General features: G+C 46.3%; 1 protein-coding gene across 4 annotated transcripts; it reads right to left on the reverse strand.

Annotated features, from left to right (window-relative positions):
- Nucleotides 1-161: 161 nt before the first annotated feature.
- Nucleotides 162-24,841, reverse strand: DNTTIP1 (deoxynucleotidyltransferase terminal interacting protein 1). Of its 4 annotated transcripts, none has more exons than XM_024746777.1 (13): nt 24,686-24,816; nt 24,041-24,153; nt 23,293-23,389; nt 16,887-16,985; nt 10,523-10,591; nt 10,204-10,260; nt 10,001-10,059; nt 9,121-9,166; nt 7,064-7,122; nt 6,901-6,961; nt 2,524-2,595; nt 611-666; nt 162-526 (listed from the first exon to the last, which is right to left on the reverse strand). In XM_024746777.1, exons 2-13 carry the CDS (start codon nt 24,094-24,096, stop codon nt 388-390), a joined length of 870 nt encoding a protein of 289 aa, XP_024602545.1. In that variant the 5' UTR covers nt 24,097-24,153; nt 24,686-24,816; the 3' UTR covers nt 162-387. The 4 variants fall into 4 exon arrangements, with proteins under 4 accessions (XP_024602545.1, XP_024602543.1, XP_024602544.1 ...); XM_024746774.1 differs by having other exon boundaries at nt 164-526; nt 24,041-24,111; nt 24,686-24,841; XM_024746775.1 differs by lacking the exon at nt 10,523-10,591 and having other exon boundaries at nt 24,041-24,111; nt 24,686-24,841.
- Between the last annotated feature and the right edge of the window lie 8 nt (nt 24,842-24,849).

Genomic DNA, 24,849 nt, shown 5'->3' on the forward strand with positions numbered 1-24,849 from the left:
CCACCTTCGTCTCGCAAAGCAGATACGCATGGGGCACTGGGCTTCCTGGGAATAATGTGGGGTGGGGGAAGCGAGCCTGGCCCTTTTTCCTTCACCCACTTCCTCTAGAGCCCTTGATGTTTTGTCAGCGTGCACAGGCAGACCTCACGGCAGGCTCACCCTCTGTGTTTATTACAAACCATTTAATTGCTTCTTATCCCAATAACTTTACAAATATAGAACCACATGCCAGTCTGGGGGTGCTCTGCAGTGAGTCACTACAAACTAGCCCAGGCATAGCCTTAATGCCTCTGAGATCCATCTAGGAGTAGTCCCAGCAGTGGCCTCAGCCCTGTGGGTAAGAGGGCCTTGGAGGAGGGCTGCCAACTGTGGCCAGGGGACCTGGCTTCAGGTCTGCAGAGGCGCTTCGACGGCACGATGCTCATTCTCTGTCCGGAGTGTCTCCATGTACTTCCGCATCTTCTCAACCATCCAGGAGGGTAGGACAAAGGATTTCAGCTCCTCTAACTTCAGGTCCAGGCATCCTCTGGAAGAGACAATGAGGAGGAGAGTTGGAGCAAGGGAGGATGTAGGTCCAGGCTCATCCCAGGGGAGGGAGGGCAGGTTTTACCTGTAGTCATCGCTGGCAGCGAGGTCCCGGATGTCCTCCTCAATGAGGAGGTAGGCCTGGGGCAGGAGCAAAGGAGAGTCGTCATTGCCTCTGATTCATTTCAGTCCAATTCAATTAATACTTTATTAAACATCTCCTTAATGTAAGGGCTGGAAGGTGGGGGCGTGTAGTCATAGTTTATAATTTAGCAAAGGAGAGTAAGTAGGGAGAGGCTGTCTGGGGAATGGTTTCTTGAGACAATCTTTCACTCAAGTAGAAAATTTATGGGTGGGAGAGTGGGGAATGATGACTAATTTACTTATAGCCGTTGTCCCTTTTACAAAGGGACCCTGAAGTGGCTTAAAATGAAAGGGCCAGAGGTAGAAAAATATACATGGAAATAGGAAATTAGGAGGAAGCCATATGTGAACTCTGGAACTAAGATAATTTGGTTTTGAACTTCGTGGCAAAAGGGGAAACATGATAAACGGCACTGCTGTCCATTAACTGGGCTGTGTTGTCCGGGGGCCTGCAGAACTGCTGTAGCACAATGCCATGGTCTGCAGCAAGAGAGCCCTCTTGTGAGCCTACCATGTGGTGGATGCTGTCCATCACATGAGACAGTCGTCTGTGGGAGACATTTCTTTCCAGTCTTAGGGTCAGGAATAACTGTGTGTCCCTTGAGACATTTGACTGTCTTCATCTTAGGGGCACTGTGAACTATGTGACAGATCAGTTGTCCTTCAGTGGGGCCTGCAGCCAAAAACCTATGGACTTGCACTGGTCTCCTGGGCTGGCAATTTTAAAAATCCCTTTTTAAAAACTAGTCTTTCTTGTGGCTTAATTTTAGATCCTGCCTTGCCTTTTTATCCTATTTCTTATTTATGTACGTGTCAATGGTAAGTTTCCTGAAATATTTTTTGAAAGAGTGTAGCATACAGTAGAAAATAAAAAAGATAGCTTTCATTGCCAGAAAGAAGATGGCATACTTGTTTGTGAGGCCGTTGAATTCTTTCTTAAAAAATAAATTTAATTATTTATTTTTTTTTGCTGTGTTGGATCTTCATTGCTGCTCACTGGCTCTCTCTAGTTGTGGAAAGCAGGGGCTACTCTTCATTGTGGTACGTGGGCTTCTCGTTGCAGTGGCTTCTCTTGTTGCGGAGCACAGGCTCTAGGTGCGTGGGCTCAGTAGTTGTGGCTTGCGGGCTTAGCTGCTCTGCGGCATGTGGGATCTTTCCAGACCAGAGCTGGAAGTTGTGTCCCCTGCATTGGCAGGTGGATTCTTAACCACTAGCCACCGGGGAAGTCCCGAGGCCATTGAATTCTAATAGGAGCAGTCCCAGCGGTGGGACTAAGTGAGTCTTCAGGTGGGGGACAGGGCATGTGATGGACAAATCCCTCCACGATAGTTTTAGAACACATGCAACGATGATTTTCCTAAGGTTGTTGCTTGATTTGAGCTAAGAACTCTTTAAGTAGAAGTGATTCTGGAAAGGGCTGCCATGTGTGGCAAACAAGTTTCACTGCATGTGCTTATTCCTTCTGACAAGGGGTGCGGCCTGGAGCACAGTGTTGTGAAGAGATTCCATAGCTGATTCTGGTGGAAGAGTCGTGATACAAGAGTGAAATCTGTCAATGGGCAGCACACGACGTCTTGTACCTGCCATTCTTACATACAGCTAGTATGATCTACATGTGAGGGTGCTGTGGAAGGGAAGGGGGAGGTGTGTGGGAGACCTGGGGTCAGGCGAGGGAAGCCAGGGATTACAGTCTGGTCTTCAGCATGAAGGAATGGGCCCTCTCTACACTTACAAGTCTCCTTTCTCACACTTGTTGGGCATGGAGTCTCTCAGATTTGTGGGTAAGCTGCCACCAATAGCCCTGGTCCCTGGGCAGGGTGGGTCTCCAGCAGTGGCACGTGTGGCAATACTTACCATCTTCCCCCCTGTTGCCCGCATGTGATGCTGCTCGGCCAGCCAGTGCTTGTCCTGGGGGTCAGCTGCATACTGTGAGGGATGAAGGCACGGGGCGGGGGGGGGATGTTAGCCTGGTGTGATGGGCTTTTCTCTTTGGTCCAGAGCATACTCTTGGCCCTTGAGCAGTTCTTAGCAACAAGACCTTGTCCTAACCTGGCGGATGTAGAGGGTTTACCGACCTCTTCAGAGCAAGCAGGGCTGAGCCCAGGAGGAGGCCAGGGTAGGGACCCAATTCCCCAAGGTTTAAGTACACTTCTCATTCCTGCCCCTTCCCTTTTTTCAAAATTTAAACTTTTTTTTTTGACTGTGCCACGCAGCACGGAGGATCTTAGTTCCCTGACTGGGGATTGAACCCGCTCCCTCTGATTGGAAGTGCGGAGTCTTAACCATTAGACCACCACGGAAATCCGAAAAAAATTTAAAATTTAAGAATTTTGGCCATGCCACGCGCCTTGCAGGATCTCAGTTCCCCAACCAGGGATTGAACCCAGGCCACTGCAGTGAAAGTGCTGAGTCCTAACCACCAGGCCAGCAAGGAACTCCCCCCTTTCCTTTCTCAAAACACAGCACTTCCGGCAACTGGTCAGATCGTGACTATTATTTTAGAGCTGTACTCCTCTTTGAAGAAATGATCTGAGGTGGCTTACAACACATGTGACTATTATGGTGACCAAATTTTCTAAAACAAAAATCAGGACACTTCATGACCTGGAGGAGGCAGAATAGCATCGTGGTTAAGAACTTAGCTGTGGGGTTCAGAGCTCAGCCCACAGGGAATGCGTGTGGTAGGGAAGGTTGCAGGTGAGCATGTGAAGGTGGCCAATCTGGCCTGGTGGGCTTTTAGGGGGTGGCAGTTTAAAAAAAAAAAATAAGAAAGAAAAAGAAAGAAAAGAATTTGGTTCAGAAATTCTGGTTTCTGCTAATTATCAGGTGGTGTAAATGTAGGTGATGATTTCCTTGAGACTCAGTTTCTTTTTTTTTTTTTAAGTTTTAAAAAAATTATTTATTTTTGTCTGTGTTGTGTCTTTGTTGCTGCATACGGGCTTTCTCTAGTTGTGGCAAGTGGGGGCTACTCTTCGTTGTGGTGCATGGGCTTCTCACTGTGGAGCACGGGCTCTAGGCGTGCGGGCTTCAATAGTTGTGGCATGTGGGCTCAGTAGTTGTGGCGCATGGGCTTACGGGATGCTCCGCGGCATGCGGGATCTTCCCAGGCCGCATTGGCAGATGGATTCTTAATCACTGCGCCACCAGGGAAGTCCCAAGACTCAGTTTCTTCATTTGTAAAACAAAGAGTATTAACACTTATCTTATAGGGTTGTTGTTAAGAATAAAGGAGATAGTGCATAAAAGGTGGTAAATATAGTATATGACACATAAGTGCCCAATAAAAGTAGGTTTTATAAAATAGGCAGATCATTTGAAATGGAGACCAAGCTGGGAAATCTGTATGGTTACTACAGGTTTAATTATTTAAATCTGTAGTTTAATTAGTTCACTTCCCAAGTAATATAAATATTAATCAAAAATTTGAAAGTGTGTACTTCCTGACCCAGCAACCCCATTTCCAGGGATTTATCCTTCACAGTCATCCACCCGTGCACGCAGGGATGTCTGGTGCAGCACTGTTTACAACAGCAAAACTGTCGGAAAACACTTCAACATCTGTAAGTAAGGGAGCAATGAAATGAATGACAGACAAAATAGACAAAATCTATTCTGTGAATTCTGCACAGCTGTTAGAAGTAAAATGAGGGAGACTTAATAACATGGACAAATTGCTAAGATATTATTCCCTAGATCTGTAGTGGCCAGCACACTTTTCCTGTAAATACTGGGTTGGCCAGGGACTTTCCTGGTGGTCCAGTGGTTAAGAATCTGCCTTCCAATGCAGGGGTCATGGGTTCGATCCCTGGTCAGGGAACTAAGATCCCATATGCTGTGGGGCAACTAAGCCTGCGCGCCACAACTACAGAGCCCATGCACTCTGGACCCCGCATGCCACAACTAGAGAGAAGCTCGCATGCCGCAACTAAGACCCGACTCAGCCAAAAATAAATAAATAATAATTAAAAAAAAAAAAATTGGGGTGGCCAAAAAGTTCATTTGGGTTTTTCTGTAACATCTTACAGAAAAACCCAAACGAACTTTTTGGCCAACCCAATATTTTAGGCTTTGGTGGCCACATACATCTTTGTCACATAATCTTCATTTTCTTTTAAAAAATCACCCTTTAAAAATGTCACCACTCTGTGTTGGACAAAAACAGGCTACAGGTTGGATTTGGCACACAGACCATAGCTTGCCCTGCGTTAGAATGTAAGCTCTATGAGGGCAAGGCGTTGTCTGTGTCTGTTTTGTCCACTACTGTATCTCTGGCAGTTTGAGAATGCTCAGCACTCGATATTTTTTCAGTGAACGAATGAACTTTGGGGTGAAAAGAAAAATCAGAATATATATAGTATGAGCCCAATAACACAAACAAAATATCACTAAAGGACAAGGACACACACACACTCACACACATATAGACAGGAGACTGAAGGATGCTACCATGTTGCTGGGGGTGACCCCTGGGGGAGGAGAGTCCGATTCAAGGGTTAAGAGCAGCTTTGTGTTTTGCTCCCTATTAGCTTCAGTGTATTGTTTGAATCTTTTTACAACAAGAATGGGTTTACATATTATTTCTATTAACAAAAGTTAAAAAGGAAAAGAAAATTTGAATAACGCCTTTAGGACAGAAAAATGGGCAAAAGATATAATAGGCAGTTTACAAAAGAAGCAAACAGACTCTAAATGGATGAAAAGATGATTATCACTAATAAAGAATTAAAAGTAAAACAACAAAAATATTTTCTCTCCACTTATTAGCCTGGAAAGACTACAATGAGAGATAGCATCCACTGGTAATGACAGTGTGGGTTGGGAGTTTATTAAAAATGATGGGTCTAAGAATTGGGAATGTATGCTGGTAATGATGACCAATTTATTGAGCCCTTGCTAGGCCAGGCACTGTCTGGGAGCTTTACTGTGCTTTCTCTCTCTTTTTTTTTTTACAGAGGAAGTCAGTTGTGTTTTTCTTAAAGTACAGTTGATTTACAGTATTATATTAGTTTCGAGTGTACAACATGATTCAATATTTTTATAGCTTATACTCCATCATTTAAAGTTATTACCAAAAATGGCTACATTTTACTGCATTTTCTCTTAATTCTACCAACCCTAAACGGCTGGTTTGCATCATTCAGATTTTATAGATGACAAAACGGTCTCAGAAATGTGGAGCCACTTGCCCAAGGTCACACAGCTAGTAAGTAATGGAACCAGGACTGAAATGATACTCTCAACCACTGTGCAACAGGAATCTGAAGTAGGTCCAAGAGCACATCCATTTGGCAGATGATGCAAGCAAGGGTCTTGGAAGACGCAGATCTTACAGAACAGTCAGGCAGAGAAAAGGGTAGGGGAGGAAGGCCATCAAAGGGAACAGCAGGAGTGAAGACACTAAGAGAGGAAAATGAAGTAGCAGCAAGCACACCCAATTGTCCAGGTGTTGGGAATCCCACAACATAAGACTGAAAAAATAGAGGAGGTAGGTATGTCCTTTGAAGAACTTGAACTTGCACAGAATGTAGTAGACAGAGCCCATGACTCTGGGACCCCAAGGAGCTGTGTAGTTCTGACAAGGGGCACTAAGCCTTGCACACAGGCGCAAAAAAATATATAACTTGAACATATGCGCATTACTTTTTTTCTAATATATTTGGATGCTTTTGTGACTGATAAAATACAAATTCATTTAAGAGGGTGAATTCATACCCCTCCCACCCCCAAGATTTTCTCAAACAGTGGACACCAAAGCATAGCTCAGGAGAGGAGTCCCGTCTTTGAAAAAGGTTAGAACTGCTGCCTGGCTCCAATTTCTTTATCTTATAGACAAGTGAATACAGCAGTGGTTAAGATCTCAAGCTTTGCAGAAGACAGAATCCTAACTCACCACTTACTAGCTGAGTAATTTTGGGCAAGTCACTTAGCCTTCCTCAATCTTTCTTTTTGTTTTATTTTAATTTGTAAAATAAGGATAACAACACCTATCTTAAAGGACAGTTCCAAGAGATAATTAAGTGTAGCACTTAAAACCGTGTTTGGTACACAATAAACATACGAGGAAGGTCACTGTTACCACTGAGGCACAGAGGTGCTGAGTAAATTACCAAAGGTAAAGGTTACGGGCAGAGGGGCACAAGAACCCGGATGTCCTGACTCCCTGATGAGTGTTTACTCCCAGTGCCACCTGCTCCACTGCACTGGTCTGCCTGACTCCCAGCACTCACCTACCTTAAAGAGATGTGGGTGCTTGATGTAGATTCTCCCTCTGGTGCCCCCCATCCCTAGGGCCCTGCAAAGTAACAGAGGAGTGGTAAGGATCCCAGCAGTTGCGGTCCTAGTGGTGGGCCCCCGAGCTCCCCTCTCCCTCAGCACCAAAACTCTTTAGACTTACTTGTTGGCTCGAGATCCCAACACAAAGGTGGTAGACTCATTCAGCCGAGCTGGGTCCCACTGTGCAAAAAATAGGCTGGTGAGGCTGAGGTTTATCTGGTGGGTGGGACACAAACACTCCTCCCTGGCCCTCTCCTACCACCACCCTTGTCCACTGTTCATCAAACAGCTGATTCAAGAAACCGAGTACTTTTAATATGCTAGGTCCTCTGCTCCATACGGGGGTGGGGGGTGGAGGGGTGGAGGGTAAAGGAATGAATTGGAGATAGTCTCTGTTCTCCAGGGGGCCACAGGCGTAGGTACAGATAATGATGCCATCATGAGATGGGCAGTGACACAGATGAGTGTACGGCATGATGGGAGCCAAAGGGAGGGTAACAGGACGGCTTCCTTGAAGGGGTTAATTCCCAAGTTGGTTCTGACAGGGAGAGCACAAGCTGGACAGAGTAGAGGTGAGGAAGGAGGGGCAGCATGAACAAAGGCAGGTGAGAGCTGGTTTGGCTTGTTGGAGAAACCACAGCAATTGTGTTGCTAAAAGAGAGCAAATTAGGGAGTGGCAATTGATGAGGCTGGAGAGGAAAGCAGAGAGGGGCTGGGGACCCTTGCACACTATGTGGACGGCTTTTCATTTTGCTCATTCTGTCGGTGATGGGGAGTCACTGAAGGCCTCTAGACAGGGAGAGCCGGATTTGTGCTCAAGACAGCTCGCTCTTCTGCAACGTGGTTAACGGGCGTGAAGTGTCGAGCCTACAGGCTGGGTGGGCAGTTTAGAGGCAGTTGTAATTAGAGCAGTTTTGAAAGATGAAGGCTGGAGCTAGGATGGCAGTAGGACGAAAAAGAGGGAATAGGAACTGTGAGAAACGTTATTTAGGAGGTAGAATCATCCGGGACTTGACTGGATGTCTGGAGGAAAAGGAAACGAAGAGGCAAAGATGACTCAAGTAGAAAAGGTCGAAGCAGGTCTGGGAGAAAGGTTGATTTCAACTTTGGATATGCTGAGTTTGAAATTCTATGGAGATTCCAGGCCGAGAGCGCTAGCAGACACTAGGATATACAAGCTTCAAACTAGAGAGAGAGGTGTGGGACAAACAAAGAGGTAAGGCAACTTCAGCACATACTAGTCCCCGAAACCATACGAGTGGATGCTTTAGATCATCCAGAGAGAAACTTTAGGTGGACAAGTGGGCAATGGAGAGAATTCTGGGGAATGCCCACTTGTACGGGTCACTGCTGAGGAAGGACTCACCAGAGAGAGAGAAGGGGTGTCTGGAGTGGCAAAGAAAGGTCTAGGAGACTCTAAGGGAGCAGAGTTGAAGAAGAAAGGTGTGGTCACTGGTGGAAGCAGAGGGCCAGTACAATAAGGGGTGGACCGTTTCTACTGGACACAGCTGCAACCCGGACAGTGGAGCTTTCACCTACCTTACTGGGTTTCCATGTATGATTTTAGTTGAAGAAAGGATTCTACTCTTAAAAAACCTTGCAAACAACTGTTCTGGAGGCAAGAGTTAAGAGCACAGACTGGTGTCCATGGACCTTGGCTGGGTTTGACGCTTGGCTCTGCCACTTACGCAGTACATGACTTTGGGCAACTGTGTGGTCCTTAGTGTCTTCAGGTGTATCAAGTGTATAAGATAACCAGATAAAATAATATAATTTCTGCCCAGGAGGTAGGAAAGAAAGCTCCTGAACCATAGAAGGGTAACAGAATCTACCTCATAAGGTTGTTATAAAGATTAAATGAGGGAATCCATACAAAAGATTTAGGGCAGTGCCTATGACATGTTAAGTACTGGATAAATATTAGTGACAACTAGCTTTTACAGGGAGAAGGCTTCAGCAAAGACCAAGCCCTCTCTCTGCTTTGCCCCTAATTTCAGTCCTTACTTGGGATGCTTCTGGAAGGCCAGAGTTGGGAGGTGGGGTGGGAGGTGAAAATGGCTCTGGAATGGCATGCACATGTCCTTCACCACCCCCAGCCCCTTTCCCTCAAGGTGGAGCCCAGAGCCTGGATTGGGTCTCCTTGGGACAGCAGTCACTGCCATGCTCACATAATCATACCTTAGGGCCTTCCCGACGAATTGGTTCACAGGATTTTGGTTTCCATCTGATTGGAGGGAACGAAGAAAGGTGAATCCCCCAAGATCAGGCCTAGGACTGGAAGACAGTTTGCTGCTGCTGGTGGGAGCTCCGCATATACTCTCGCTCCAGCCCTGGGTGGACTGCTTCCTGGTGCTCATTAGAGGAGGTGCAAAGGGGAAAAAAGCACAGGGACTAGGAGCCATTCGAGGACTCGCTCTGTTATCACCTAGCCGTGTGGGCAAGTCCAAGAACCTCTCTGGGCTGTAGTTTTCTCATCTGTCAGGAGGAGATAACAGCAGCAACTCCCTATCTTGTGTTAGTGCGGAATGAACTTGCTTCGGGCAGGGGACAAATCTAAGGTATGAGGATTAGGCTCCCACATAAAGCTCTGTTTGAAAAAAAGATTCTGTTGCTTCAAAAATCTTTGAAAATGACCATCCTGGAGGCAATGTAGTACAGTTTTGCCCTTTATTAGCTGTCTGACTTTGGGTAAGTAGTTCTGTTTCCTTATCTGCAAAATTAATTATACCTTCCTTAGGGTGTGGTTGTAAGGATTAAAAGATCAAGTATATGTAAGGTGTTTAGATCAGTTATGGCACCTCACAAGCATTCAATACACACTACCAATAAAAAACCTCTGGTGTTTAATGAAGCTGTGCTGAACTGTTCTGGGGTAAAAACAGGATACGACACCCTCCTCACTGCCTTCTTGCCCCACCCCTCAGACTAGAGAGTGTTCCCCTCCACGGGGACCTGGCACAAATGGATCTGATTTTGCCAGGTAGAGAACTCTGGTCTCTTTTCCTCCCGGCCCACTCCCTCCCAGCTCCTCCCTTTGGTTCTGTTGGCCCCTACTCACACCATGCCTGCGGCTGCACGGTCATTTGACAGGATGTGTCCCGGAGGTCGTCCCTTCCTCTGCCATAAAGAACGGGTGTCAGTGGCCTGACCCTGTGGAAGTCCCCGCCCCACTGGCAGGTCCAGGGTCACCTGAAGGAGATGGTTTCCCAACGAGACCAAATGACGCCCTTTACCCAGCCAGAAAACCAGGAGATGGTTTACCTTTTTGGGAACGGGGCTTCCTCGGTGGGCACATTCCTCTTCTGCCTGCCGGCCACGCTGCAGGAGAAGGGAAAGGAGTCAGTGGGAGGCCAGTGGCCGGGAACTGTGGGTCCCCTGGGGCTGCAGAAGACGGAGCCCCTGGACCACACCCTCCAGCCCCGCCCTGAGCCGGGACTCAGCAGCCCTCCCAGCATGATGCTATTTAGACCTGGTCCCACAAACGGGTGGTCCGTGGAGCCTCCCCTAGGCCACAGAGTTCACCTGCCTCCCATTCTGATCGGTCTCCCCCTCCAAGACCTGAGGACACAGTGACTCTAACCTTTATCCCTGGAAGCTCATGGGTCAATCTGGGTATTACTCTTTCTCCATCTGAAAACAGTAGTTTAGCCTGAAGGGACAAGACCAAGTGTTAACAGTCACTATTTCGGTGGGTAAGCCTCTCTGCCCCCATTTTTATAGACACAACTTCAAACTGGGTTAAAACTCTTTCATGGTCAGTACAAAGGGACCCTGAGATATGCATACAAATAGATATCTTTTTTAAAAAACTTGAATAATTCATGACCATTGTTGAAAAATTAGAAAAATGTAAATAAGCAAAATTTTAAAAAAATCAAATCTGAAACCTCAGTACCCACAGAATACTATTAACATTTCAATGTAAATTCGTCCTTACTCTTTTCCATGTAAACACATGCTATGTATTTTTTCTAACTAAATGCACTGATATTAAACATATTCCTCAGTAAGCTGCCGTTTTTCGCTTAATAAATATTGAGTGCCTAAGTGCTGGAGTCACAGCAGTAAATAGCACAAGCAAGGGCCTTGCTCTGTGGAGCTCATATTCTGTGGGTGATCTGGATGATAAGCAAATAAACAAACATATAAACAAGGTGACTTCGAATCATGAAGTTTTCTCTGAGAAGGAAAAACCCTAGCTAGGCAGATGTGATGGAGAATCACCAGAGGGGAGGGCTACTTTGAGTAGGTGGTCAGGGAAGGCCTTGCTGAGAAGGGAGCCTCTGAGCTGAGATGTGAAGAAGGAGCCACGTATAGAAAAGGCTGAGCAGAAGTGTGTTTCCGCCGCAGGAAGGAGTGCAAAAGCCCTAAATTGGGAACAGACATGGCTCATTTGAAGAAGAGGATGGCCTCTAAGTAATGGGAGAAGGAGAGAGTGGTGAGCGAGGAGCATGGGGAGGCTGGCAGGGCCTTGCAGGCCTGTGCAGAGTCAGGATCACGTGACCTCTCGGAGCAGCATTTGACAGCCCTGAGAGCGCTCTCCTTCCGGAAACAGTCTTCTACTGGCTCCTGTGGCCACACGTCCTGGTTTTCCTCCTACTTCTCTGGCCACCCTTTTTTTTTTTTTTTTTAAATTATAAATTAAAATAAAAATTAAAAAAATTATAAATTTATTTATTTTATTTATTTTCATTTTTGGCTGTGTTGGGTCTCCGTTGCTCCATGCGGGCTTTCTCTAGTTGCGGCGAGCGGGGCTAATCTTCCTTGCGGTGCGTGGGCTTCTCATTGTGGTGGCTTCTCTTGTCGCCGAGCACGGGTTCTAGGCGCGTGGGCTTCAACAGTTGTGGCACGCAGGCTCAGTAGCTGTGGCTCATGGGCTCTAGAGCGCAGGCTCACTAGTTGTGGCGCATGGGCTTAGTTGCTCTGCGGCATGTGGGATCTTCCCAGACCAGGGATCGAACCCCTGTCCCTTGCATTGGCAGGTGGATTCTTAACTACTGCACCACCAAGGAAGCCCTCTGGGCACTCCTTCTTAGCCTTCTTTGCTGGCTCATCCTCCTCAATCTGGTTCTTTTCATTAGGTATTCTGTCTGCTCTCATTTATGCTCATGGCTTCAGTTAACATCTATCTCCCTAATTTTCTGTCTCCAGTGGTAGCCTCTCCTTTGAGCTCCAGATTTATGTAACGGTTTGCCCCATGTCTATGTGTAGATGTCTCAAATTTGCGAAGTCGAAAACTGAGCTCATGATCTTCTCCTCCAAGCTTTGTCCCTTTTCAGTGAAGAGTGCACACATCTCCGTGTGTAACTTTGCACACATCTGTGTGGTAATTTAATTCACACCTGTATTGCCTAACTAGGCTGTAGGTTCTATGAGAGCAGGAACCCTGCCTGTTCATTTGCCATGTTAATTCATTCAATCATTCAATAAACAATGCACACATATTAAGAGTCATATTCTAGGTCTGGGAATACAGTGGTGAATGAGATCAGGCCTCAACTGCGGTAAAGCTCAAGATTTTAGCAGAGGTTGGGGATGGGAGGGGGTAGAAAATAAACATGTGTACTATTAATAATTGCAGATTGAAATAAATCGCAGAACAAACAAGTAAGGTGATAGAGATTAAATGGAGGTGGGAAGGGAGTAAGATGGCAGCGGGGCGGGGGGCACTACTTTAGATGGTGTGGCCAAGGAAGGCCTCTCTGATGAGGTGGTATTTAAGGTCAATCTAAAGAAAAGAAGGAACCAGCTTTGTGAAGAGTTAAGCGTATGCCAGGCAGTGAGAACAGTGTGCCTCTCAGTGAGAAAAGCAAGTGCAAAGGCCCCAAGCTCAGTGTGCTGGAGAAGCAGAAAGGATTCCTATACAGCTAGAATGTAGTCAGTGAGGGGGAGGTGGGATGAGATAAGTTAAAGAAGGATGCAGGAGAGGTCTAGGTAGGGCTCTGTGGGTCATGGTAAGGCATTAGGGTTTATTCTGCCAGCAATGGGAAGTCACTGGAGGGTTTTAAAGAGGAGAGTGACACAATCTGATTCATCTTTAAAAAGATGGGTCTGGCTGCTGTGAGGATGGAGTGGAGGAAGGCAAGAGGGGCAGTAGCTCAGGGCTGAGATATACATTTGGAAATCATCACCAGTTAAACTGGCTTCAAAGCCACAGGACTAGATGAAATCACCTAGAACGAGAGGCAGCCACAGAAGAGATGGGATTTGTGAACAAAGCAAAACAAAGAGCGCTGTTCACCACTCAGCACTACAAGAGTTAAGTCGTAACCCACTACAAGTAGACAGTGCACCCCGAGAGAAATTCAGGATGAAAAACAGCATGAGGCACTCTGTGCTTTGGATAAACAGGCCCTTAGATAGTTAGATGCATATCTCAGGGAGAATCTCAATGACCCCAGATTCTTGCATCTTCCCATATTCAGAAAAGCAGCAAAATCATTAACTTAAGATGTCTGTTCTTTGTCATCAGCAGTAATCTTTCACCAAGACGTATGCTTGACTGCAGCGCCACCCCCACCCCCCCAAATCATATATAAACCACCTCTTCGGAGCAGTTCCCTCAGAGCCACTGAGAGGCTGTCTCTAGGTACAGTCCTCAGTAAGTCCCTGAATAAAACTTAACTTGCAACTCTCACACTGCGTGTTTGTTGTGTGTTTTTCTGTAAGCTGACAGGTCTGAGGACTGAACTTGGGAATGCGTCAAGTTAGTAGCGAAGAAGAAGAGCTGAGGAAAGTGAGGAGGAGTGACCGATGAGGCTGGAGCAAAGTCAAGGCACTGGAGCCAGGAGAGGAGTGTTCCAAGAGACGTGAAGTGACCCACTGCGACGAATGCCACCAAGAAGCTGAGTAAGCTGAGCGACATGGAGGTTACTGGTGACCCTGATCTAAGAGGGCTTTCTGTGAACTGGTGGGGACTGAAGCCAAAACAAAGTGAGTGAAAGAATGAATGGAATAAACAAAAGAAAAACAAATCAAAGGAAAAGAACCAAACCAAAGCCCCCCAAAACAGGGAATTCCCCAGCGGTCCAGTGGTTAGGACCCCGTGCTCTCACTGCCAAGGGCCCTGTTCAATCAGCTGTGCCGTGCGGCTTAGGCGGGGTGGGGGGGGATGACAAAAAAAAAACAAATGAAAGAACTAATGGAATGAATGGGAGGTGACAAAGTAGAGTCAGGGATAGCAACCTTTTCTAAAGTCTGGCTATAAAAGGGAACAGAGAAATAGTGTGACCTCTGAAGGGGACTGTGGGTTCAAGGCCGGTCTGTTTCGTTCTCCATTGTATTCTCAGTGTCCCAGTGAATGAACACACATGTGTATAAACATACGTAGGGGAAAAAATGGTAAACACATCAAAATGTTAATAGAAGTTATTGTTGGCAGTAAGATTATGAGAAATTTTAATTTTCTTCTTTGTAATTTATATTTTCTAATTTTAATATAACACCAGCAGCAAGTAACATTTACTGAGTCTTTGCTACTGATCTAAATGCTTTAAGAGTATCGCCGCATTTAATTCTCACAACAATCCTATGAGGTAGAGCCTCTATCTCCACTTTGCAGATGAGAACTCTGACGTTCAGTGAGGTGAGGCAACTTGCCTAAGGTCACACAGCCAGTCAGTGCTGAAGCCAGGACTCAAATCTGCGCAGTCAGAATCAAGAGAAAACCTGCATCCTTAGCTACTATGCCACATTTTTCTTATAAATAAAGCGAAGAAATAACAACTACCTTGCAAAACAAAATCCATCAAAAACCCCAAGGCCACGTGCCAGAGATAAGATCAGCCATTTCTCCCTAAGAAACAGCTGTAAAGAGGTAGGGAAGAAGATTAGGAAATACCACTGAGATGAGCAAGATGGGGTTTCAAGAGTGAAAACAAGCCAATCGAGCCTTAATTCCACTAAAACCAGGAAGTAGTCTAGTCTGATTCCATCAGGTCCAGTCTGAAGAATCTTTTACGGTAAGAAGAAGTTCTGCAGCAGTTTAGACACGGAGCTTCTACGTATCCTGGCCCCCTGAAAGTGAGGCTCTGTTGTGAGGCAGCAACACGTACCACACTGTGAATGTCACTGCCATGTATTTAGTATCTAGTATGCTTTGTACGTAGCCATTCGGTGTTGGTGGTTTATGTGTATCATCGCATTTAATCCTCACAGCAAAACAGTGGTCTTAGTCCAAAATATAGAAATGAGTAAACTGAGGGTCAGAAAGGTTAAAAGACTTCTTCAAAATTTCTTTCTTTTTTTTTCTGGCCGTGCCTCAGGCTTTTGGGACCTTAGTTCCCCGAGCAGGGACCGAACCCAGGCCCTTGGCAGTGAAAGCATGGAGTCCTAACCACTGGACTGTCAGGGAATTCCCCCAAATTTCTTGATTCATCTGGTTTTAAGTTAGACTTTGGGCTTTCTACCTTCCTATGCTCTGATTCCATGTGTTCTGACCACACAGTTACATCAGTACTGGAAGGGGGGAACTCTGGAAGGTGGATGTGGGGACTCAGAAGCCTGGAAAGGTATGAACGTTCAGCGAGTGGAAGTTATGCCCAATTCACTTTAACTCCGTCTTCACCTTTCACTGGGACTCCTGAACAGTCTCATAAATTTCCCTTTCAATCTCCATGGCAGATTCCCAAGCTAATCTCCTCATGGCAGCCAGAGTGATCTTGAAAATACAAATTTCATTAGTAGCTCTTCTGCTTAAAATTCCACACCTATAGCTTGGTTTGCAGTGCTCTGCCATCCTCTCCAATCTCTGAAAACCAACAACACTGGCCTCTTTCTTTCTCCACTCTGCCCTGCCCCTGGGCTCGGCACCCTCTAGTGTACTCTCTCATCACCTCCTATGCTTATAGTATTTATAACAGTTTCTGATTATAGACCTATTGTGTGATTACTGGAGTAATGTCAAGGGCTCTGGCAAATAGTAGGCCCTCAACACATATTAGGTGAAGAGATAAATTCAAGAAAGCATTTCAGGATGCAAACGAGAGTGAAGGTTTTATCAATTTAATATTGATTCAGCTCAAACTTATAAGATTAGTGTTAGCAAACTGCCATGTTTTATTATCAGCACATGTCACAACTGATTATAACATATTACAGTCCCAGAGTGAGTTAATGAAATGGCCTCCTATGAATCTGATTAGCTTAAATTTAATAGTCTATGAGAACCAGATCAGCTTTCACTGCCCTCACAGGATGGAGTTTTGTTTTTTCAAAGCCAAGGTCTAGGCCCTGGTCTTGCTCATTTCTGAGGCTGTGTCTGAGTAGCTAGTCAGCCAACCTCCCGGAAGATGTTACTCTCTCATCTCACGATAATTACCCTCATGGTACTGAACTCAAGCCTGCCCTTGTGCTATGGTTAGGAAGAAATTTCCATCTCTGACAGCTAATGGTTCCACAGTCAAGCACAGAATCTGGGTGATGCTGACAATTCCTATTAATAACAGCAGCTGACACATGCAAACTGGTTCACTACTATCTTGAGGACACAGCCATTTCTAGACCTGATGTCATGCCTCCTGACCACTTTGAGAGGCAGGGAGGCAGAAAGGGTGACAGTTCTCATGATACCAAAAGGGGCGGCGATTACTTGAAGGATCAAATCAGCAGAAGCACTTGCAGAGGCGAGCCAGACCTTAGCTCTTCTATCTCTCGCTTCTTCCAAGCCACAATCTCTTCATCTGTAAACTAGGGATGGAAACATGCCTTCTGTACAGGTTTCTTCTGAGATGTAAACGAACTAACGCAGTGAAAGCATCTACCACAGTAGCTGGCATCTAGTAGCTAACTCCCTTCCCTTCTGTCAGCAAAGCTCTAAGCCCTATCTAGATGTAAGAAGCTCGCCGGGTATCCCTCCAAATACTACTGATGATGGGACCACATTTCTTTGCTGAGCCCTGAGGGCTAAACCTTGTGCCTACATCTCTTTTCGTCTTTGATCTCACCTGCTCCAGGCAGCTCCGACAGGCCTCCTGGATCAGCTGCTCTGCATCCACTTCTTCCCCGACATTGTCGCGTACGTTCAGTGCGGCCTTCTGGAAGAACTAGGGAGAGGTACAATAGAAGACGAGGTCAGAAGTCCTGCTAATCTGCATCAATTTGAAGGGAACAGAATATAGAACAGAAGCTTTCCTCCTACCCTCAGAAAGAAAGGAAAGGTGATAATGAACACGGCTTTGAGATCAGCCAGACTTAGATTCACATCCCAGGCTCTGCTTCCCCACTCTATACGCTCTTAAGGAGGAGAACCATCATGGAGGTGCTGTAAAACTCCTCTGGCAAAGCAATAAAGCTATTCTTTTTTTTTTTTTGGCTGTGCCACATGGCTTGCGGTATCCCTGATCAGGGATTGAACCTATGCCCTCGGCAGTGAAAGTGCAGAGTTCTAACCACTGGACCACCAGGGAATTCCCTAGGAGAGGTCTGGTTTTGTCTTGACCATCACAGTCACAGAATGGCCTTGCCGGAAGTTCGTATTTATAGATCGGGCTCATGTCCCCTGCATCGGCAGGCGGACTCTCAACCACTGCGCCACCAGGGAAGCCCAGGAGAATATATTTTTGACACGAAAAGGTATTCATGATATTTTGCCAAGTGAAGGAAGCAAGTTATAAAATAGTCTGGGATAGTGTGAGCCTATTTATGTAAAACAGCAAAAAAGCAAACTGTAGAACTGTAAGGATATATTAGAGTAAAAGCAGTGATATGATTTTTTTTTTTTTTTTGCTTATCTATCTTCTCAATTTCTATAATGTACATGTCTTACTTCCACAGAAGAAAAAACAACCACACCAGTGCCTGAGATGAACAGGTCAGGGAGGCCAGAAAAGACCCAGAGAGTGGAAAAGCCTAATTGAATCCTGACTTCGCCCAGTCTGAAAGAAACATCTGTAGACTGGGAGGGGTGAGACTTGGCCAGGGCCCCAGGATGTCAGCAGTCCCAGCTGGCTGGGGAATGGAAAGGCAGAAGCTTCCTCCATTGGGTAAGAGGGACAGCTTGAGCCTGAAAACACCAAGGGACAAGGTGACATGAGGCCCCAAACCAAGACACCCGGAGCACATTTGTAACGATAGTCCATGTCTCCAGAAGAAAGGGTTGGTTCTCTTTGGTGAACAGAAAAATTCTGGAACCTATAACGCAAGCTCCTCCTGTGGGAGACAACTATGGGGAAGTACTATCATTTTATGTTCAGAATTTTATATATATGCCTTTGTTGTTAACATTAAACCAAGGAGAAGAGTGTGAAAGCATTGGATTAGAGACCTCAAGAGTTTAGGAGGGAAATTCTACAGGCAAAATTAAATGAAATGATCAGATGAGTTTGACTTCAAAACAAGAAACTGGAGATTAATGCTGGTGGTTCAATACTGACTACCGACTATGTGAAAGCTAGTTAAAATAATCTGGATACTTTAGAACCAGCCTGTGAGGTGGGCAGGGCAACAAATATGTAGGGGTGAGTGTAAGCTACCTCCAGACGTGAGAATGAAATTCAGTCATGAACAAGGAATTCTCAAACACTATTGGTAGAAATGTAAAACGGCACAAACTTTCTAGAGAGAGGGACTTCCCTGGCGGTCCAGTGGTTAAGACTCGTGCCTTCACTGCAGGGGGCACGGGTTTGATCCCTGGTTAGGGAACTAAGATCCCGCTGTGTGGCGTGTGGCCAAAAAAAAACCAACAAAAGCAACACAACAACAACAGCATTTTCTGGAGACAAATTTTCTTGAGGGAAAAATATGTTCCCCCTTTTACCCACCAATTCCATCTTTAGAAATTTATCCCCCAGAAATACTCTCACAGGTTAACAAAGATATACATTCAAAGTGCTCAATGTAGCATTGTTTGTAATAGACAAAAACTATAAGTAATCCGAATGTTCTAGGGACTAGCTCATTAAATTGTGGTACATCCATACAATAGATTACTGTGCAGCTATTATAAAAGAATCAGGGTGAGCTGTTATGTACTGACCTAGAAACATGACCAAAATATATTGTGAAATGAAAAAACTGAATTGCAGAACAGTGTGTGTAAAATGATCCTACGTATTCTTTTTTTTTTGGCTGCACTGTGCGGCTAGTGGGATCTTAGCTCCCCAACCAGGGACTGAACCTGGGCCACAACAGTGAAAGTGCCGAGTCCTAACCACTGGACCGCCGGGAAATTCCCTGATCCCATGTATTTTTTAAACATGAGTGAGTGCATGTACACACACATGCACACACACAAATAAATATAGGAGACTATGTCATTGTTAACAGTTTGGTATTCTGGGAGGTGAGTTTTAGTGACTTTTACTGTTATTCAATCATACGTACCACCTGGTCCACAATTTTGCTATATTTGCTATCATGTATCCATTTACCCATCCCATTTATCCACCCATAAATCCATTTCCTAAGCTATATTACTAGAATATTCTTTTTAAAGGGGCATGCATTTAGTAATAACAGGAATAAATGAATAAAATTCACAATGTCTTGGATAAAATCAGCCATTTCTAAAAGTTATTTTTCTAAACATTTTTAAGAAAATGGGTAGCTGAGATTTGGAACATCATTAAACAAAGTGATCAGATGAGGTCGATCAAGAGCCTGGACTTACCTGAAGCTGTGATGTAATCAAGTCATTTGTACCTTGTCTAAAAACAAGTATGGGGCTTCCCTGGTGGCGCAGTGGTTGGGAGTCTGCCTGCCAATGCAGGGGACACGGGTTCGATCCCTGGTCCGGGAGGATCCCACATGCCGCGGAGTGGCTAGACCTGTGTGCCACAATTGCTGGGCCCGTGTGCCACAACTACTGGAGCCCGTGCACCGCAACAGAAGAGGCCACCTCAGTGAGAAAACTGCACACCCCACAGAGGAGTGGCCCCCGCTCACTGCAACTGGAGAAAGCCTGCACGCAGCAATGAAGACCCAACGCAGCCAAAAATAAAATTTTAAAAAGTAAAATAAAAAAATAAAAACAAGTGTGGCAAGGACTTATCTTTGCAGACTATGTGAAGCCACAAATTGTGTTTATCCAGCATTTGTTCAGGAGAGAAAGTTCCTGAATCATGGCATCCACTACTGGGACAAGCAACAAGGAAAGTGCTTTGGAGGTAGACAATCCTGGATTGAATGCTGGTCTAGCCTTTTCCTAGGGGCTTAACCTCTTTATTTTTGCACATGTAGAGGTGCAGAGGTATGAGAATACTTGGTGCATTCTGCGATGTGCAGAAGTCAGGGGCAGGAATAACTAGGTATGTAGGGGAGTGTGGCTGATCACAGGGGACCATATGTGCCATGTTAAGGAATTTGGATTTCACCCAGAAAAAAATGGAAAGTCGTGGAAGGATTTTAAATAGGGGAGTGACACCATTGGGTTTACATTTGAGAGATTACTGGCAGCTGTATGGAGGGTGGATTGAAAGAGGGAAAGAACAGAGGCGGTTAGGGATTACACTGGGAGCCTGAATGAGAAATAATGAAGGCCTGAACCAAGGCAGAGGCAAGGAATAAGGGTATGCTGGTCAGACTGTGGGGTGGAAGGTACAGGACCCCGCTACTGGATATGGAAGATGGAGCAGAGGGCAGAGCCACTGGACTCTGGTTTCTAAGTGAATGATGGTCCCATTCAAACTTGTCCAAAACTGAGCTCCTGATTTCCCCTGCTTGTCTCCATCTTCCTCATATCAAGTCAATAGCAATCCTATCTTTACAGTTGCCCCTGGCAAATGACTCCGGAGTTGTTCACTTCTTTTTCTTTTACCCGGCACATCTGAATCATTAGCAAATCCTGTTGCTACCTTGAAAACACATACGGAATCTGATTCTTTCCCAACACCTTTACTGCTAACACCCAAGCCACTATCATCTCAAGCCTCCTAACTGGTCCTCCTGAAGTCTATTCTCTTTACAACTGTCAGAGCGACTTTTTAAAAGTGTTCAGATCATGAACTCCGCTCAAAACTCTCCAAAACCCTCTATTTTACTTGTAATAAAACCCAAAGTCCTGTCGACTGGAAAGAAAATGCACAACCTGAAAGTTGAGAGTTATGTTTTATTCAGCGGACAAAACTGAGGACTTAAGCCTGGGACACAGCATCTCAGACAGCTCTGAGGGACTACTCCAAAGAGGCAAGCGGGGGGAGCCAGGATACATAGGAGTTTTCGCAACAAAGACCACAGAGTCGGAACATCAAAAGATTACTCTTAAATAAAGAAAACCAGACATCTCAAATTAAGGAATTTAGCACTTTCCTATGCATGGGAAGATGCAAGAGTCCGGGCTCAATGAAATTATTCCTTTGATATGCACCTCAGCTATCTGGGACCAGTATCCTGTGCTTTCTCATCCTGAGTCTCCTCAAGGTGCACGGTCAGGGGTGGCTGCAGCAGTTGACCGCTAGATGGCGGGCATCCTGTTTCTATCCTGAGTTCCCTCATGGCTCAACATCAGGGTGGCTGTAATGTGATGGCTTGATGGCTGCAACATCCTTTATTTCCTGATGTGGCAAGCAATAAATTTCATTCACAGTCTTCACCACGGCTTTAAAGTTCTGCCTGAGCTGAGTCTGTTACCTGTCTGGTCACCTCTCCTTCCCCTCTCCTTCCGGCTCTGCTGGCTCCAGCCACTCTGTTGCTTTGAATGTGCCAAGCGTGCTTCTGTCTCAGGTCCTTTGCCCTTGTTCCCTCTGCCTGGGTTGCTTTCCCTCCAGGTATCTGCACGACTTGTTCTTTCCTCACTTTATTTGGCTCTCTGCTCAAATGTTCTCTTATCAGAGGGCTTTCCTAGCCACAAGTTATGAAATAGCATCCCTGTTCCCTATAGGTCACTCTCTTCCCATTCTCTCTGGCATTCCCTGGCAAAGTACACATTTATTTAAAGAGGGTAAGGACACTGTCCATTTTATTCACTGCTACATCCCTAAGTGCCTAGCATAGTGCTTGCATTATGGTAGGTGCTCAGTAAATACTTTTTTTTTTTTTTTTGGCCCTCCCCAGTAAATACTTTTTGAATGAATGAATAAACACAAGAGGAGAAGGTTTAGGAAGAAAAACAAGAGTTCAGTCCTGCGTTTCCCTGGTGGTGCAGTGGTTGAGAGTCCGCCTGCCAATGCAGGGGACACGGGTTCGTGCCCCGGTATGGGAGGATCCCACATGCCGTGGAGCGGCTGGGCCCGTGAGCCATGGTCACTGAGCCTGCGAGTCCGGAGCCTGTGCTCCGCAATGGGAGAGGCCATAACAGTGAGAGGCCCGCGTACCGCAAAAAAAAAAAAAAAAAAGTTCAGTCCTGAATATGCTGGGATTGAAATATCCATGGGACATCCAGGTAGAGCCATGTATAAGTTTATTAATAGATCTTGAAAAGAATTTTAAATAGTAATAATGGTGCTATCATTAAACAAGTAATAAAAACACCTGCATTCCAAGCACAATGCTAAGCATATTACACTTAAGTCACTTCATCCTCACAACAGCTTGGCCAAATGTAATGGAGCAGGACCCTATGGGGCCTTCCCGGGGGCAGACCCCTCCCTCATATCCTCTGCTTTAGCTCCTCCCTCAAGTACCTAGATAACAGTATCTGATGCACATTTCCTGAATTGTCTTATAGATGCTAAATCCACCACCAAAGGGAAGAAATGAACTACCTGATGAATATGAGCACATAGCCCCCAGAGCCTAAGGATTAATAATGTCAACCCCTGTGACACCACCGTGACCTCACCATCAACCAATCAGAGAATTGTGTACGAGCTGATCACAGACCCTGGGATGCCCCTCCCTCACTCTGCTTTTAAAAATGCTTTGCTGAGGGGGCTTCCCTGGTGGCACAGTGGTTGAGAGTCTGCCTGCCGATGCAGGGGACACGGGTTCGTGCCCCGGTCTGGGAGGATCCTGCATGCCGCGGAGCGGCTGGGCCCGTGAGCCATGGCCGCTGAGCCTGCGCGTCCCAAGCCTGTGCTCTGCAACGGGAGAGGCCACGGCAGTGAGAGGCCCGCATACCGCAAAAGAAAAAAAAAAAATGCTTTGCTGAAACCCATCGGGGACTTTGGGTGTTTTGAGCACTAGCTGTCCTGGACTCCTTGCTTGGTGCCCTGCAATAAACGCTGCACTTTCCTTCACCACAACCCAGGGACAGTAGATTGGCTTCACTGCACGTGGGCAAGCAGTAAGACCCGAGTTTGGTTTGGTAACAAGAGGAATTCAAATTACCCCCCAAAAGGAAAAACATTCTTGGGGGGTTCAGAATTGGAAAACTTTTGATTATCTGTGTGTACTAGAAAGAGAGACTGTGATGCAGGCAAGGACTACCCATGAGTCTTTATTCCTGTTAATTTTTTATCTTTGTGTCCTTCTCACCTTCATGTACTTGTTGAAGACAGTCTGGATCTCCTCATTGATGCTAGGCTGCAGGACAGCTCGGAGGAGATCCATGGAGATGGCAGGATCTGTGAAACTGCATTCAGGAAGGAGACACAGTCAGGAGGCATGTCCCAAACATATCCTTTCCTACTCTGCCCAGCCAATTATTGAGATAGGACCCTTTAATGACAATAACATATGGCTTTTACAGAAAACTAGCCACATGCCTAGGTGCTCTGCAAACCACATAGATGCAGGACTTTATTTCATACTCATAACTCTATGGAATGGCATTATTTTTAAAGTGTTATAGAAGTATAAAACTTAACACAGAAAAAGTCTATACACTTTAACAAACAGTTTTAGTGAACATCCTTTTAATCACTACTCAGGTCAAGAAACATATAACCAGCATCCCAAAGACCCATCTTGTGCTCTCTCCCTTCCCTGAGATAGATACTATTAGCCCCACATTTTTTTAACTTCCATGCTATTCTGCCTCTTTGGAGCCTTCAAACACAGAGCCTGTGAATGTTAGGGACCTTGGGCACTGTTGAATCAACATGCCCCCTCTTTTGAGTTCAGAAGGGAAATGACTTGCTCAAGGTCACACAGAGTTACAGAATCTGAATCTCCTCTTTCTATTGGCCGATGATCTCTTTCTCAGCTCTGTGCAGTGGGGACCCAAAAGCTGCCTCCCAAGCCAGTGCCTGGGAGGGGAAGTCCCACCCAAGGCCAGCCTTACCTTGTTGTCATCTGTGAGCGGCGGCCCCTCCGCTGTACCTGCCGGTGTTTTATCATTATGTTCCAAGGGTTCTGTGGAGACCAAGGGAGCAGATGTCACCGAGGTCCGTGACGCTGGGGTGGAGGTGGAGGGTGGGTATTAAGTTATACCTAGACATCCCTGCTTCTCAGGTGCTTTCACCGTCTCTCCCCGCTTGGGGTAGGGGGGAGGGCAGTGGTTGGAAGGTCCTGCCAGGGAAGAGGAACCGAGATAAAGCTTCCTGCCCCCAAGTCCCAACCCCACTTTTTCAGGAACGGACGGAGGAAAGGAATCAGTGTCCACCGAGGGGCTACTCTGTGCCAGATAATGCGCTGGGCGCTTTACCCGTATTTATATCCTTTCCCACAACAACTTTACGAGGCAGGGCCTAATCATCTCCATTTTCGAGAAAACTGGCGCTCAGGGGCTTGGCAGGGCCGGCCTACGTCACCTAGCTGGGGGGGCGGCACCAGAATATGAAGCCGGGTCGTCGGACTTCGACAACCACAACTCCTCGGCAGCACCAGCCGCCTCGTTCTCTCGCCCACAGGCCAGGGTCCCGGGAGCCCGAGGCCCTGTCGGGCCCGAGCCCAGGCCTGGCCGGGGCTTCCCCGGGGGCGCCCTCACCGTGAGAACCAGCTGCCCCGCTGCGCCCGCGTCTCCCAGCTCGGGTCCGCCCCGCTCTGCCCCGCCGGGCCCCCGCGGCTGCTCAGCGTCTCCAGTGGCCCCCATGGCGCCTCCGGTCCCCACAATTTCAGCCCGTCTCTGTCACCGGCCGGAAAGTCTCCCCG

This window comes from Neophocaena asiaeorientalis, unplaced genomic scaffold (assembly GCF_003031525.2).
Source record: "Neophocaena asiaeorientalis asiaeorientalis breed wild unplaced genomic scaffold, Neophocaena_asiaeorientalis_V1.1 scaffold132, whole genome shotgun sequence".
Classification (NCBI taxonomy): domain Eukaryota; kingdom Metazoa; phylum Chordata; class Mammalia; order Artiodactyla; family Phocoenidae; genus Neophocaena; species Neophocaena asiaeorientalis.